At 40.1% G+C, this 16,358-nt stretch overlaps 1 protein-coding gene across 2 annotated transcripts in view; it reads left to right on the forward strand.

Annotated features, from left to right (window-relative positions):
* The window catches only part of SAMD5 (sterile alpha motif domain containing 5), an 80,135-nt gene extending 64,315 nt beyond the window's left edge, over window positions 1-15,820 (forward strand). For both annotated transcript variants that reach the window (XR_008505421.2, XM_064598199.1), the window contains exons 2-3: window positions 10,905-12,247; window positions 14,142-15,820. Coding sequence is in view for 1 of the 2 variants with exons in the window: in XM_064598199.1 (XP_064454269.1) it covers window positions 10,905-10,967 (63 nt within the window). In the remaining variant the exon portion in view is untranslated. The remainder of the gene's footprint in view (window positions 1-10,904; window positions 12,248-14,141) is intronic.
* The last annotated feature ends 538 nt before the right edge of the window (window positions 15,821-16,358 follow it).

Genomic DNA, 16,358 nt, shown 5'->3' on the forward strand with positions numbered 1-16,358 from the left:
ACTATTGAAAGATATGAATTTAGTGGCATTGTATTGCCTGTAAGGTGACTGTTACTGTATATTGTCTCTGTTCCTTTCTGGTGTATGTTACTTTTAGGCTCTCTCTTTGCTTAGAGGACCCCTTTCAATATTTCTTGTAGGACTGGTTTCGTGTTTACAAATTCCTTTAGTTTTTGTTTGTCCTGGAAGCTTTTTATCTCTCCTTCTCTTTTCAATGACAGCCTAGCTGGATATAGTATTCTTGGCTGCTTGTTTAGTGGTCTGAATATATCATGCCAGTCCTTTCTGGCCTGCCAGGTCTCTGTGGATAGGTCTGTTGCCAATCTAATGTTTCTACCATTGTAGGTCAAAGATCTCTTCTCCCATGCTGCTTTCAGGATTTTCTCTTTGTCTCTGAGACTCGTAAGTTTTTCTGTTAGAGGTTGGGGTATTGACCTATTTTTATTGATTTTGAGGGGGGGGGTCTCTGTGCCTCCTGGATTTTGATGCCTGTTTCCTTCCCCAAATTAGGGAAGTTCTCTGCTATAATTTGCTCCAATATACCTTCTGACCCTCTCTCTCTTTCTTCTTCTTCTGGGATCCCAATTATTCTAATATTGTTTCTAATATATTGTTTCATCTTATGGTATCACTTATCTCTCGAAGTCTGCCCTTGTGATCCAGTAGTTGTTTATCTCTCTTTTTCTCAGCTTCTTTATGGAAGACCATCATTTGGTCTTCTATGTCACTAATTCTCTCTTCTGCCTCATTTATCCTAGCAGTTAGAGCCTCCATTTTTGATTGCACCTCATTAATAGCCTTTTTGATTTCGACTTGGTTAGATTTTAGTTCTTTTATTTCTCCAGAAAGGGTTTCTCTAATATCTTCCATGCTTCTTTCAAGCCCAGCTAGTATCTTTAAAATTGTCATTCTGAACTCTAGTTCTGACATCTTACTAATGTCTGTATTGATTAAGTCCCTGGCAGTCGGTACTGCCTCTTGTTCTTTTTTTTTGAGGTGATTTTTTCCATCTTGTCATTTTGTCCAGAGGAGAATAGATGAATCAGAGAACAAAATGCTAACAGGGTAACAATGACCCCAGAAAAATATACACTAAACAAATCAGAAGAGACCCGAAACTGGGGGAAAAGAAAGAGAAAGAAAGAAAAAAGAAAAGAAAAAAGAAAAAAAAGGATATGATCAATGTGATCAGGCTGGTGAATAGATCAGTGCCACACACTAGATTTGGGGCATATTTTGGTCTGTTAGAAGAAAGTGCCTCCCAAAATTTTAAAGAAAGAAAAGCTTATATATGTACAAAAATAAGGGTAAATATGATGAAGGGATGGAATATGACTGTAAAGATCAAAGATGAAAATTATGAAAGATTTTATAAAAGGAATTGATAAGAAGTTGGTTGAAAAAAGAAAGAAGAGAAATTAAAAAAAAAAAAAAGAGAGAGAATGTGATAAGGCAGGAGACTAGAACAAAGCCACACCCTAGAGATTTAGGGTATATTTTGGTATGTTATAAGAAACTCTATCCCAAAATTTTAAAGAGGGAACAACTTATATATATACCAAAAATAAGGTTAACTACAATGAAGGGATAGAATATGACTCTTCCAGAAAGTGGTCACTTTTCTGTTCAGAGAGTTGCTGCTATTCTTTTCTTTGATCTCCTGTTGAGTTCGTAGGTGTTTAGAATGGTTTGATCCCTATCTAGCTGAATTCCTGGGACCAGACGAAATTTAGGTCTCCTACTTCGCCGCCATCTTGCTCTCCTCCTCCTCAATGGTTTTTTAAATTGCAAATGGATCCTAGAACCAAATGTTCTGAGAACTGCTAATATAGAATATTGTAGTGTTTTCCAGCTAAAGAGTTCTGAGCTGTCAGAGGAGTCAAAAGTCTTGTAGGTTAGGAATAGTGATTGTTTCATCATATATCTTTAAATGTTTTGATGAGGGGCACCTGGGGGGCTCAGTTGGTTAAGTGTCTGCCTTTGGCTCAGGTCATAATCCTGGGGCCCTGGGATCGAGCCCCACATCGGGCTCCACGCTTGGCGGGAAGCCTGCTTCTCCCTCTCCCTCTCTCTCTGCTTGTGTTCCCTCTCTCACTATGTCTCTCTCTGTCGAATAAATAAAATCTTGAAAAAAAATGTATTGATGAAAATTATTTAACTATCTTTCCCTTTAAATGAAAACCTCGTAGAGATCAAATATGCTTACCTTGCACATTAAATTCTCATTCATCAATAACTGATATCAAAACAGAAAAACATGGGCAATTATATTCAATTTGAACTTACTAGAATTACAAATATCCACATACATAGTGTGTTATTAGTAGAGAAATGGTTGCAAATAGCCACTGAAACCTTCTCTTGTCCTGTAATTTAAAGCAAATCATAAATATTCAAATAAATAATAAAAAAGTCTTGGACATTAAGCAAAAGGAAAGCAACCATTTCAAATTCTGATTATTTTCTATTTTTTTTTTTTTAAGATTTTATTTATTTATTTGAGACAGAGAGAATGAGAGAGAGAGAGCACATGAGAGGGGGGAGGGTCAGAGAGAGAAGCAGACTCCCTGCCGAGCAGGGAGCCCGATGCGGGACTTGATCCCGGGACTCCAGGATCATGACCTGAGCCGAAGGCAGTCGCTTAACCAACTGAGCCACCCAGGCGCCCTATTTTCTATTTTTGATGCTGTACCAAACAATGGTTAAATCTCAGTCTGCTCTTTAATATATACGGAGTCCATGTATAAACACGGTGTATAGTTTTTAATGTATTTTTTGTAAGTCCTATTTTTCTTACATAATTAATTTAAATACTTTGTATCATTTATTTAACATGAAGAAGTAAAATTTTCCTTATATATTATGAATGACATTAAATATAACATCTAAGTAAGCAATCTGCACAGCGTTTAATATTCTGAATAAAAATACCTTTTGCCTAAAGTCACATTTGCATGTAATGCCAAAAACAATGAAGTGATTAAGAATATTCCTGAGAACATTTGAGAAATTATGTATTTCTGCAAAAGGGTTCTCTATTAGTTTCTGAGAACTGCTATGAAATGCCAGAAATAGAGTGGCTTAAATCAACAGAAGTTTATTCTCTCATTGTTCTGGAGTCCAGAAGAATGACATCAAGGTCATGGTGGGGCCATGCTCCCTGCAAAGCCTCTAGGAGAGAATCCGTCCTCACCCCTTCTGGCTTCAGGTGGCTCCTGGTGTGACTTGGTTTATGGCTGCGGAAGTCTGTTCTCTGCCTCTGTCTTCACATGAGCTTCTCCTCTGATGTCGCTCTGTGTACTATCCTCATCTTAAAAGGACACAGTGACTGGATGTAGGGTCCACCCTAAATCCAGGATGATTATATCTTGCGAGCCCGAACTTTCTGTAGAGGCCATATTTCTCAGTTCATGGTCTGAGTGATGTGAACTTTGGGGAACACTATTCATTTATTACACATTCCTAATCAAAAGTGATGGGGAGTTCAGACATACTTTGATAAGGGGAGGCTTTGCTGTTGGACAGACCCCATCTGCCACCAATGAGCTTTTTGACCCTGCCAGGTTATCTACACTTTAAAGCCTCAGATTCCTCATCTATAAAACTGGGTCCATGTTAGGCATCACATTGGCTTATGATGAGAAGTAATGGAGATCATGCCTAATGTTCTCAGCACAGTGCCTGGCACGGAGGAAAGTCACTCAATAAATATTAGTAGTTGCTCACTGTTGCCAGGACAGGAAGGTAATAATAATCATAGTATTTACTATAAACATACTGTTAAGGGCAACTATATTGGTGTTAATTGTAAAAGGGTTAGCAGATTATAGCTAATGGTGTCTTCAAAGACCATCAGTACATAATCATGGATGATTTTACTGTGACATGGTAGATGAGAGAGAGAGACAGGAGAGAGAGACAGAGAGATGAGAACCCTTAAAAGAGCAGCTCTTGAGTTTGGTTAGAGACAGATATTACTGTAGACTGAATATGTTCTCCAAAATTCCTGTGCTGAAACCTAATAACCAGTATGATGGTATTTGGAGGTGGGGCCTTTGGGAGGTCATTGGGTGATGAGGGTAAAGCACCTATGATGGGATGGGTGCCTTTATAAAAGGTCCCCCATAAAGTTCCCTCACCCCTTCTGCCATGTGAGGCCATGGCAAGAAGATGGTGTCTGTGAACCAAGAAGAGGGCCTTCACCAGATACTGAATCTGTGGGCGCCTTGCTCTTGCACTTTCTAGCCTCCAGAAGTGTGAGAAATTTCTTTTGTTTATGAACTACCCAGTCTCTGGTATTCTGTCCTATCGGCCCACTCGGACTGAAACAGTCATCAACAGGACTTTCATCAAGAGACCCACCAAAGGGGCGACTGGGTGACTTAGTCAGCTAAGCGTCTGCTTTCAGCTCAGGTCATGATCCTGGGGTCCTGGAATCCAGCCCCGCTTCGGGCTCCCTGCTCAGCGGGAAGCCTGCTTCTCCTTCTTCCTCTGCCTGCCGCTCCCCCTGCTTGTGTTCTCCCCCCCTTTCTCTCTCTCTGTCAAATAAATAAATAAAATCTAAAAAAAAAAGACCCACCAAATGTGTTTGGAAGAGCTGCACTGGAGGACAGAATGCTGATATTCAGCACATTCTAGCATTTATCCTTATTTCTGTTCTGGATTTGTATCACTCATTTCTAGGCCTGTGTCTTGATCACTATTTGGGGTGATATTTGGAGACTTTGAAGCATAAACAGAAAAATTCTAAAAGCCTGTTTTACTCTAATTCCATATATAGTCCAATCCCGCTGAGCCTGCCCTCCTGCAGCTATCATGCTGACCCCATGTCACAGTCCCCCTGGTGGCTGTCTCCGACTTCTCCCCTCTCCTTACAGCCCTACCCTTGCCCCCTCACCCCTTGCTCCTCAGATAGCCTTGGCTTGGTCCTTCCTGAGAACTAGTAGTCCGTCTGCACGTGAGCGCCTTCCCTTGCTGTCCTTCCCATCAGAATGTACTGGCATCTTTGCCCATCTGTTCTTTCCCTCTATTTCTGATGAGTGACCCCTCTCCCCTCTAAGACTAATCCCTCCCCTGGGTATCTACTCTTATCCCAAGTAATAATTTTGATCCATAATTATCCTTTTGTTTTCGGGCATTTGGTCTCTCTCCATGGAATCCTTCTACTCAGTCTGTAAATATGCCTAAGCTCCCTCTTTGTTCTTAAAAACACTGTCCCCTCCAGCCACCATTTCTCCTTCTTTAACTATACTAGTCAACCTCTTCAAAGTGCAGTGACCTAGCCCCAGCTGCATGTTGTGATAGCTGTTAATGATTATAAAATTATTGAAAGAACAATACAGAACTCCCAATAGTTAAATCTTGATAATTTCTTCCTGGTAGAGATAAGATGTGGCTCCATCTCTAAGCAGTGAGAAGGTCTAGAGCCTCTGCACCTAGTCTCTGGGACGTGCTACCACCCTGCAGACCACAACCCTGGGGGTTGTTCTCAGTGTGGGAATTTAGCATATTCAGAATATTCGGTGATGAGTCTCACAAAGTGCTTTTAAGAAATTGGGAATTTGGGCACCTGGGTGGCTCAGATGGTTAAGCGTCTGCCTTCGGCTCAGGTCATGATCTCAGGGTCCTGGGATCGAGTCCCGCATCGGGCTCCCTGCTCCTTGGGAGCCTGCTTCTCCCTCTGCCTCTCTCTCTCTCTGTCTCTCATGAATAAATAAATAAAAATCTTTAAAAAAAAAAAAAAGAAAAAGAAATTGGGAATTTACGTAGCTGTTCTGTTGGAAAAATTATAAAATCGGTAATGCCCTGAGGATAGGATAAACAAAGACACTTTTGTGTTTTAACCTCTGAATTTGTTCCTGAGAGTTTGCTGACTAATAAGCAGGTAAGAAAATTTCAAGCCTCTCTGGCATACTTCCCATTTTCTGAAAACCTGCGGATAAGTCCTGAATGAAGGTTAGAACCCATGTGGGTCCAGTGGAGGAAGTGAGAAGCATGCTTGTGCAGTTTATTGTATCCCACTGAATTTTTTCCAGGGGCTAGATGGTAAATCGGTTCTTCACAAGGACACACCACAGATGAAGACAGACAGGAGAACTGTACAGAAGAGTTTATATAGCATTTGGGTGTTGGTGTTTAAAGTCAAAAAAGAAAATATACGTAGATCATTCTGGAGTAGGTCAAACATTTTTTTCGTCTTGGACAAAAGTCCCTGGGAAATCTGCCCTCTAAGACTCCTTTAGCAGAAAAAGGACATGGATGCCAGCTAATTTTATAACATCAGAGTGCATCCTCTAGCTTATTGGGGTCTGGGAGGCAGCCTTGGCCTTCCCTAAGGGACCCTCAGAAGCCTTTTGAGGAACTGAAAGGTGACCGTTAAGATTCATACTGGTAGAGTGGATATATATTGAAAAGTTTTTCTCTGTTGGATAGGCAAAGGAAAATATACTCCCAGCTGACTTGCTAGACTAATATTTTCCAATAGGAACTTATTTTACTGACAAATTATATGTAAAAATTATACTGTGGATGATTCAATCAATCAGCAGTAGTAGTGTATGCAACTATGTGTGTGTGTGTGTGCATGTGTGTGTGTGTGTGTATTCCCATTGGAGATACAAAGAAGTATGAAATGTGGTTTCTGCCCTTGGAGAAGTTTACAGTTAAAATGAGGCTGAATTTAAGCCCTCTCTCTCTAAAGGAAATTCTAACCTCTCTCTAAAGCAAATTCTAACCATTCCATAATGAGAGACAATGTGATGTGGCTGAATGTTGGTAAGCTTAGCTTGAGAAAGTCATGACCTAAAAAACCCTTTCTATCTTGTCACCGGACCACCCATAGATTCAGCTTCGTGCCCCTTGTGTCATCCAGAAGGAGAGAAGGTAGTATTTGTACCATGAAGAGATGTGGCTTTTCCCTATAAGACAGTTGTCCGCACCCCCACCCCCCATTGTAAGGAACTATGTGGGCTATTAATGTACACTCATTAGTTCTGTGTGTTTATCCCAGCAACCAAATGTAGAGATTTTCTGTCTCTTGATTCTATATCTGCAATGGAGCTATATCCTTTAGAATAATAACACAACAGAGAAATAATTTTTATATGGGGTAGCTTCCATATAACTCTGATTGTCTTTAATTAGGGGGGAAAAATCACAAGCTAAAAAGAGTAACAGACTTGAAATCACTTAAAACTCAGAACAATCAACTGAGAAAAAAATGTAATCTCATAAATCTTCATTTTTAACCACAGGACAAGAGTCTCTTTATTCATTCAATAACTTTTGCTGCCCCTCTCTGTTTCTCAGATTGGAACTGTAACATAGATGAGAATTGCCAAATATCTGTGAAATGAAAGACTTTCCCCCTACCCTTCCCATTCCCCATAAGAGCCTAAAACAAATAAAACTGAGAAAGTCACAGTTCAGTTCAAGAATTAGATTTATGTGGCTCTAATGTAAGAACTCTGATTGAGACTGGTCTTGATCAAAGGCAGGTAGGGGGAGAATTAGGCCAACTAAGACACCTTTTTTTGGTTTGTTTCAGCAGTGTTTCCCTAGAAATAGGGAGATATAATTTGGCACATTACAAGCAAATGACTGGCTTTCATTTTTCACATAGTAATAGCAAAACTCCAGGAGCATTAATAGAAACAAAAATATAACCTGCTATTTATTGTACCCGAGGTTGGCTTTCATGATTTTCGAGAAAGGACCAGAGTTGAGACAATGCCATGCATGATTTTTTTGTCAACCTAGCCCTGTCTCCAAAGAAGCCGATAGACACATATAAGCAGATTATTCTTTTTCTTGGTGTAGTGAAGAAAGAGTAGGCATATGCCAGATAATTTAGGGGGGAAGGGAAATACGAAAAAAGCGTGGTGGGGGGAGAGCAGCTCTGCGAAATGAGGCCAGACTGGTGATGCCTGTGTGCTGTCCTCATCTTAAAAGGATACAGTGACTGGATGTAGGCGTTACAGCCGCTTTCTCCTTAAAGCTGGCCAGAACTTTAGAAGTCTGTTCATTTCTATTTGACACGAGGAGTGGGATCTCGCAGCAGGAGCAGGGATGCCACGATGCATGTCGTCTGCCGGAGCAGGAAGCCGCGTTTGTAACGGGGAGCTCCGCGATGTTCCCTTGCGAGCGTGAAGGCACCGTGTTGGGCTAAGCCTGGCTCTCCGTGGCGGCTCGCGTCGGGAAACTCTCCGTGACCCGGTGGCAGCAATCCCGTTTGTCTGCCTCCTAGCTTCTCCCCCAAAGAACGGAAAATAGCAAACTGCAAGGCTGGGCTTGTTTAACGAATGTGATTTGTTTTTGTTGAACCAAAGGCACAGGAGGTTTCGGAGGCTGTCAGCGTGATGCTAGATTTGTGAATGATGCCGTGCTCCACATCTTGGAGGCGTTTAATACGGCGGGTGCCTGAGCTTGCAGGTGATAACCTGTCCAAAGGCATTTTCTTTACTTTCAGAGGTTCCTTGAATAAAAATGACCTTTAAAAGGTAGGTGAGGCCATCTCTCTGACTTGCAGAGCTGTATCTAGCATGGGCAGGCATGTGAGAATCTTCCGTTCTAATAAGAATGTCCTCACCATGCGGCCTCCTCCTTCCCTCTGTGACTCTTCCTTGAGCCTGGCTGTGGTCCGCCCACCATCTCAGAAACCTGTAACTCTGTAACCTGAGGCACTTTCTGCTTTTTCAGTTTGAAATGCATTCTCTTGCACTATATAGTCAATATAGTTTTTGGTGGAATGCCTTTTCATTCATTCACCTGTTTCAGCATTAGAAACCAAACTGTCTTGGGGTGCTTGGGTGGCTCAGTGGGTGAAACCTCTGACTCTTGATTTTGGCTCAGGTCATGATCTCAGGGGTGTGGGATCGAGTACTGCATCAGGCTCTGCACTCAGTGTGGAGTCTCTCTCTCTCTCTCTCTCTCTCTCTCTCTCCCCCTCTTCCTCTGCCCCTCCCCTTGCTTGTATGCCCTTTCTGTTTCTCTCAAATAAATAAATAAATAAATAAATAAATAAATAAATAAATCGTAAAAAAATAGTCTTACCTTCTTTATATTAGCGTGACTTCCCTCCTCTACAAACTTCCCCACCAAAAAAGTTAGTTTGTCAAAACAGATTGAACATTACTTTTCCACAGTTTGTAACAGAAGGCGATTTAAATAGAGGCATTGGCTTAGATATGAGTTTATTCGAGGGACTATTTGCATTTAATAATTAGTGGTACAATATTATTATTTAGTAATATAGAAAAAAAAAAAAAGGCCCAGAAAGAGCTTGATTCCCTGGAGAAAGAAACTTCCTGAACATGGATAGTAGCACTCTTTCTCCATTTAGATGTAATTGTTGGATGATATTATCCAAACTAATTAATAGTGACACATTAGTTAACATATTGCCATCAGCAGGTGGCTATTTGAGCAGGGATGAAAATGGCATGTGCTAAAACAAATTGTTGTACTCTAGAGAAATGTGCAGAATTATTTTTTAAAAGAGTTTTTTAATGATGTGTGCAACATGATTTTTTTTTTTTTTTTTACTTAATGCAGCTTTGAGAGATGAAACTGGGGGTAAGGCTGGAGAGATAGAGACTGAGAAAAACAAAATAAAAGACAACAAAATTGATTCAACCTTTACCAAAAGCTTTTTGAATTGATAAACAAAACGAAACAAGTCAACAGTTGAATCCAAGTGGCACAGTCGGTCTGTCAGATCAGAAATCACACAGAAGACTCGGGGGCCCTCCTTCTTCCTTTGCGCTGTCTCTCTTTCTTCCTCCCCTCTGTCTATTGTAGATCTGTCAGGGGATTTGGGGCAGACGGCGACGTATGGGCAGGAAACTGTAATCTGTGGCTGGCTTTCAGTTTCAGAGGCATCACTGTGACAATGAAGGGGTTAAAACTGTCAACACCTATCAGAGTTCGGCGATAATTAGTGTAATAGCAGTCCCAGAACATTGGCACAGATGACCACACCACAGTAGATGAATTCTACTGGGGTCCTGCTTCGTAGAGAATCCTTCATCTCTTCCAGCTCAGGCACAGCTATGTTTTTTAAATGCCTATGTGAAGAAAGCTACTGTTTGTGCATACGGATGATTCTGGGTAAAGATGATTGTGAATCTTTTTTATTTCAGAAAGCGCTTTTTGAATTAGCACTTGCAGATACAAGTTGCATAGATCTCTACCCTCTGAGCACCAGATGGGTGGCCTGTAGAATGTCTCCAAGTGTGTCGACTGTTACTCTGTTATGAAGGATGCTCAAGGGTGGTAGGGAGTGGTGTGATTTAGGGAGACAAACTGTTGCAAGATATACTTTCATTATTATTTTTTTTTTTTTTACCTGTTCTTACAAGAAACTAAAAGGAAAAACAGAACGTTTTTAAACAAGACAGCCTGGAGAAGAATAAAATACATTTTTCATTTAGTAGCTTCAAGGAAAAAATGGATAGATAAAAAGCAGAGACTTAAAGGTATTTTTTCAGGGACACCTGGGTGACTCAGTCAGTTAAGCCTTCAGCTCAGGTCATGATCTCAGGGTCCTGGGATCGAGCCCCGCATCAGGCTCCTTCCTCAGCGGGGAGCCTGCTTCTCCCTCTGCCTGCCGCTCCCCCTGCTTGTTCTCTCTCTCTCTCTCTCTCTGACAAATAAATAAATAAAATCTTTTAAAAAGATATTTTTTTCAGAAGTCCATGTGGTAACCAGAAAAGGAAAATTGTGACTTAAAAATAGGAGCAGCAGTTGGTAGAGCATGTGACTCTTGATCTCAGGGTCGTGAATTCGAGCCCCACATTGGGAGTCGCGTTTACTTAAAAAAAAAATAGGAGCAGGAATCCATGATGGACTAGGGGAAGAATGGGTAAAGGAGAACCTCAATAACCCCGATATGTTCAAATCCACAGGTCCCAATGGCTGGCATCCTAGAGTACTTAATGAATTGGCCGAAGTCATCACAGAACCGCTAGATATCATTTTTGAGAACTCGTGGAGGACTCATGAGGTGCCTGAAGACTGGAAATGGGCATATTTAGAACCTTCTTTCACAAAGGGAAATGGATGATGACCCTGGAAATACTCATCAGCTTAACTTTTTTCTTGGAAAAATTCTGGAATAATCAACTTAGTACACTGGGTAACTAACTTATAATAGCTAGAAACGAGGCAGTGAAACATCATACATAAAGAAGTACTGAGTCTGGTTTTGAGATCAGGTCTCGTGCCTATTTTGGGGATCCTCCCCTCCATTCTCTGAATTCTTGATGAAAATAAATGAGGTTGGCCGAGGCATTTGGGTGATAACTAATTTTAAGTGTAATACAAGACAAAAAGCGGGTTTCTGGCATTAGCTCATCATTACATCATTTCCATAGGAGCCTTTAACTTGAGAATTAGGAGCTTTAATTTAATATTTTAGGATACATCTTTTTTTTTTTTTTTTCACTTCATAATGGGACCATGTTTTTATGGGCTGAGATATTTTATATAATTCTCTATAGAATAGTTTGGTGATGGAATTTCCTTATTTTAAGGTGCTTTCATAGTTATTTCGTATATAGGTAGGATCATAAAGCTGATGAATTTGAGGAACATCAGCAAGGGGAGAGAGTTTTTTCTAATTTCTCATGTTTAATTTAACCTGGCTGAAGTGTAGTGTTAGCACCAGGAAGGGTGTCTTGCTCTCACTGTCAACTGAGCAAGATCTGCTGTGTAACTTGATCTCTAGTTTTTCTCACTCCCTGGGGACTGTCTTGGCCAGTGCTGTGCCGGATCCCACTCACCCCCCCCCCCCCCGCCAAGATTCTGATGTCAGGCCCGTGGGAGCAGGGAAGTTGGCAGTGGCAGCGACCATTACAAACCTTACATAACCACAGCCCAAAAGGAGAGTAGGTTAGAGTGGGGGAAGGAAATCAAGACACATCTGGAGTCTTTCTAATTCTTACTGTTCTTGCCTTTGGCTGCGGGTAGTTTTATTTCCTGCTTAGAAAATACAACCAAGTTGATGGGACCAAACACTTAATTGAAAGGAAATTATCAAAGAAGGTCCAAGTCTGCCACAGGCTTCGGGGGCAGGCAGCTTCTGAGAGCCCATGAGCCGTCAGTCCTGTTACAGAATCTTTCCTGCACTACTTGGAAGTACACAGGATCTGCTAAAGTTTGCCTCAGCATTGTGATGCTCAAGAGTAGGAAACTCTCAAAGGAAAAGCAGTTTATGTGCATTTTCTTCCTGGTGCATGCCGGTCCCCAGGTGAGCAGTTAAGGTCTCCAAGGGCAATTTTATTACAATACTGCTTTAAAAATCTAAGGTTTACATAGTTTATCTACTTCTAGAGATTAATTTCGATACTGTAAAATCAGTCTCATTCTTAAATGCAAATGCAAGGAAATTAAGCTTGTGAGCATGTATAAATTGTCCTTTAAACTATATGTAGCTTGCAGATAAGTAAGGATTAGACTCCAATCAACCTTTCATCATTTTTCTTTTTCCCAAGTGAACCAGAGTCTTTCAAATTTCCAAGCTAGATTTTTCTTAAGGAGTGGGGGGTCTGGATAGATTACAGATCGAATTTATTGTGATAATAAATGGCTTCCTGTTCAAGACCTCATTTCCAGATGCAGCATCTGAGGCAGATTTATTTCACAGATGTGCATTTCCATGCATTTGTTGAACTGTTGCTAGAAAGAACCCAATGTCTGAAAAATCTATTATTTCACCATTGGCATTATAATGTAATCTACTGCAACCAAAAAAAAGGGACTATGGTCATTTCAAGTTTTATTTTCTACTTGTGTAATGTCTAACTTCAGTTAGCTTGCTGAATTTAAATTTCTTGGTGTCTGCTATTGGAATTTGAAAATAATGATATCCTACTTAAGTTAAGAGTCACAATCTAGAATAGTGAGAAAGCCAAAGGACTTGAAAGACTTCTTACCTAAAGCCAGAGAGAGAAAGCTTTAAGCAGAGAGGTATTAAAGGAACCCCTAATTCTTTTGCATTAAATCAAGGTCAGGTAAGAGCTTAGAATATAAGAGAAAGGAAGTAGTCTTACCATGAATTGTATCTGAAGACAGTTACTCTTAGGATGAGTAATTTTTTTATAGTATTCTAAAATTTTATCTAACATTCATAATATCCTTAATAGGTAAAGGTAAAGGAAGTAGCTAAGGAACAAGTATGTTATCAGAACTAGAGGAGTATCTTGATTTGTATTTCCTAGAACTTCAAGAGACATTAAGTAGAGATTTTTACTTCATAACACTGAGGAATTTGGAGGAGTATAGCAAAATTTTTCTTCAGTTCATCTTTTAACAAAATTTTGGGGGTGAGGAAAGAAAGATTTTCTTTACATAAAATATTTCTTGGTTCAGGCAATGCAAGGGCTCCTTCCCACCAAGGGAATTGAAGCAAATTAGAATAGCTGTACTCAAGCAGTTTCTCAGTCCCAAGAAATTTACAGCATCTTGGTGGTGTGAAATCAATGACAAAAACAGTAAGCCTTGAGTCCTGGCTTCCGGATCTAAGTCCAAATTTTGGAATCATGTCGATTGCCTCTTCAGGTAGTGAATCTGTTTAGAACATAAGCTATAATGTAGCATGGGGAATGGTCTTGAACAGTTGTTGAACTCATCAAAAGCTTTTTATCCTTGCCCATTAAACGGGGAAAATGAATACTTCCTATAGTTCTGCATCAAACTACATCAAACAGCCACAGAGTTCTTGGCCTGGTGCTTGACACATAGTAGGTGCCACGCGCCTTCCTCCCTTCCCTTCTTTACCATGACCTTCTTTCTTTCCTCCTACATGAAAGAGATTACCTTAAAACTGACTAGAAAACTCAAGCATAAATTGACGTGTCGTTATTGCTGCCTTAAACCCACTAAATAAAGCCCCTTTGCTTTCTTGTAGAAAGGATAGAAAGGTTACAGTGGCCACTTTCAGCAGGAGTTCGCTAAATGTTTATTGGAAGGCAGCTATGCTCACCACTATACCACCAACGCTCTAAATGTTTATTGGTTGAATGAAAGGAATGTGATTTTTAAAAACAATGAGCAAATGTGTAAAGCCAGCACTTTTCAAGGCTGGGGAAATAGTCGCACAGATACATATGAAGGTATTTCTTCAACTTTCTTCTTTCTTACAGCTTTAGATTGATAAAACTTGGTGTACAAATTAGTGAGTAGCATATGTGCATTTTCATCGGATTTTATGACTGTGATTTACAAATTAGGAGTGCAAGTCGGCATTCCCGCATAGGTTCTTCTGCAATAAATCCAGCCAAGATACCAAGTGGATGATGGTGGATCAGCAAACTTTTCTATGTGAAGAGAAACCAGATGTACCAGTGACTAGGAAGCACCTGCCAGAAAACTGAGATGAGCATATCTGGATTGTTCTCTGTGAAGAGTCGAGCACCGTAAACAGGTTCCTTGCATGGGCATTGAAGAATAACAAAAAGAGAGGTTAAAGAGAATTACATTTTTAGACAAAATATTTGATTCATAAAACTTTTTACATGTAATATTAAATTAGGTATCAAAACACCATGTTCAGGCCGGTAGAAGATTTCTGAATTTCAAGTAAATAAAGGATAAAGAATAGAATAATATGTCCAGAGACATATACAAGACATGAGCAAGAATCTGACGAAATTGCCAGTTCTCTGTTCAGACCAAGGGCCAAGTTCAGGGGATTCTTAGAAGTCAGCTGACAACTTGTGCTTTGAATAAAGCTATACTAGATGCCATATGAAACAAAGTAAGTTGTGCAGAGCAAAGCAAATCAGCTAGGTTTTCTCTTCTAGAATCTTCTAATTTTACTCTTAGCAGTCTCTGTGGTCATCGGTTAGATATTCCTACATCATATGTTTTACACTATTAGATTCTTTGGAAAATACTCTTTAGCTTCATATTATTAATCTCTAAGAATATAAAATCAAACTTCTACTCCAGGATCACTGTTTTAGATATGTCCGTGAAAGGCAAACAAAAGAAAGCAAAACAAAACAAAACAAAAAACCCACAGTAGTTCAGAAAAATGAATAACATAACTTTCTTTCTTTTTGCTTACCAACACAGAAATTTTCCTTTAAGTTGTTTAAATGGCTGCAATGACGTTTTGTTTTTTTTATTGTTGCTGTTAAAAGATAACTTTTAGAGGAAAATGGGAGGTTAAATTCCACATTAAGAGCTGGGTGGTATTTTTTTTTGACAATTTGGCCAGCATTTCTTCCATTGGAACAAAAGAAAGTCAACTTTTCAGCATTAAGATGAGATGTGTCTTTTATAGAAGCATTCTGTATCATGCCCTTTGTCTGATGAATTTTCCTTTATTGCTCCGAAAATAAAATGCTGAATTGAATATCTTGAGGGCAAAGTGGTATAGTAATTGGGGCAAATGGTAGAAATTCTATTGCAGTTGTTGCCCTGTTCTCTAAGCTTGAGACTATTCTGAGATACTCTTTGGGTTCCTAAAGTCATCATTAATGGAAAAGTTCTGCCTTACAGAGACGTGTGCATAGGTCCAAATAATTAACATGTGTACATCTAAGTAGCCGAGCACAGATTCATTCTAAATAAAAGCTGCAGTTTGGTTTTTTGTAAATGTAATTGCAACTGACACCTTTTCCCCCCCTTTCATTAATTGTTTTTAAAAGGGACTATATGAGAAGGCTCTATTAAAAGCTTACTTGGAACAGTATTACGAACATCGTACTCCCATGCAGCGCTGTGATTTGCAAACATATGTCCGCTCTTCAATAAATGTTACGGCTTTCACAGCGGTTCCACCTTGGCCTCTTTTGTGATCGTTTTCCATTCCGATGAATGGCATAGAGTATGTGTGTTGTTTAAATTGACGATGTATAAATGTTTATAGTAATGGAGCATTATGGTTAACATGGGAAATCAGAGTTCCAACTTGAAAGAAAGGAGAAGGCAAGTCTCCCCACACTTCATGCAAAATGCAAATAAATCATTACGATGTGTGCTTGGATGCTTTCATGTGATTGTTACATGTGTATGTTGTGGCTTTCTCCTCTCCAGCCCACCCCACTTCTGACTAAAAAGTCCTCCCGAGGGTGATAGGCTGTAATTTTGTGCCAGTAATTGCTGCTCGCCAGAGCGGGAGGTGGGGGTGGTGAGATATATTAGGTGATAGGCGGGGTCACATGTGGAGTTTCTGCCGTGGCTCCCGCAGCCTTGAATATCCATCACTCAAACGTGGTTGTGATTTGTCTACAGATAAGCGGCATCTCAGGGGTCACTAGATCTGGAATCTACTGGATTCACATGCTGGCCTCACCACTTTCTGGCTTCTGGACCTTGAGCAAATGGAATAAATAAATATTGACCTTAGCACA

Source organism: Mirounga angustirostris, unplaced genomic scaffold (genome assembly GCF_029215605.1).
Source record: "Mirounga angustirostris isolate CCGP_5_RB_7025 unplaced genomic scaffold, mMirAng1.0.hap1 SCAF_8, whole genome shotgun sequence".
Lineage (NCBI taxonomy): Eukaryota > Metazoa > Chordata > Mammalia > Carnivora > Phocidae > Mirounga > Mirounga angustirostris.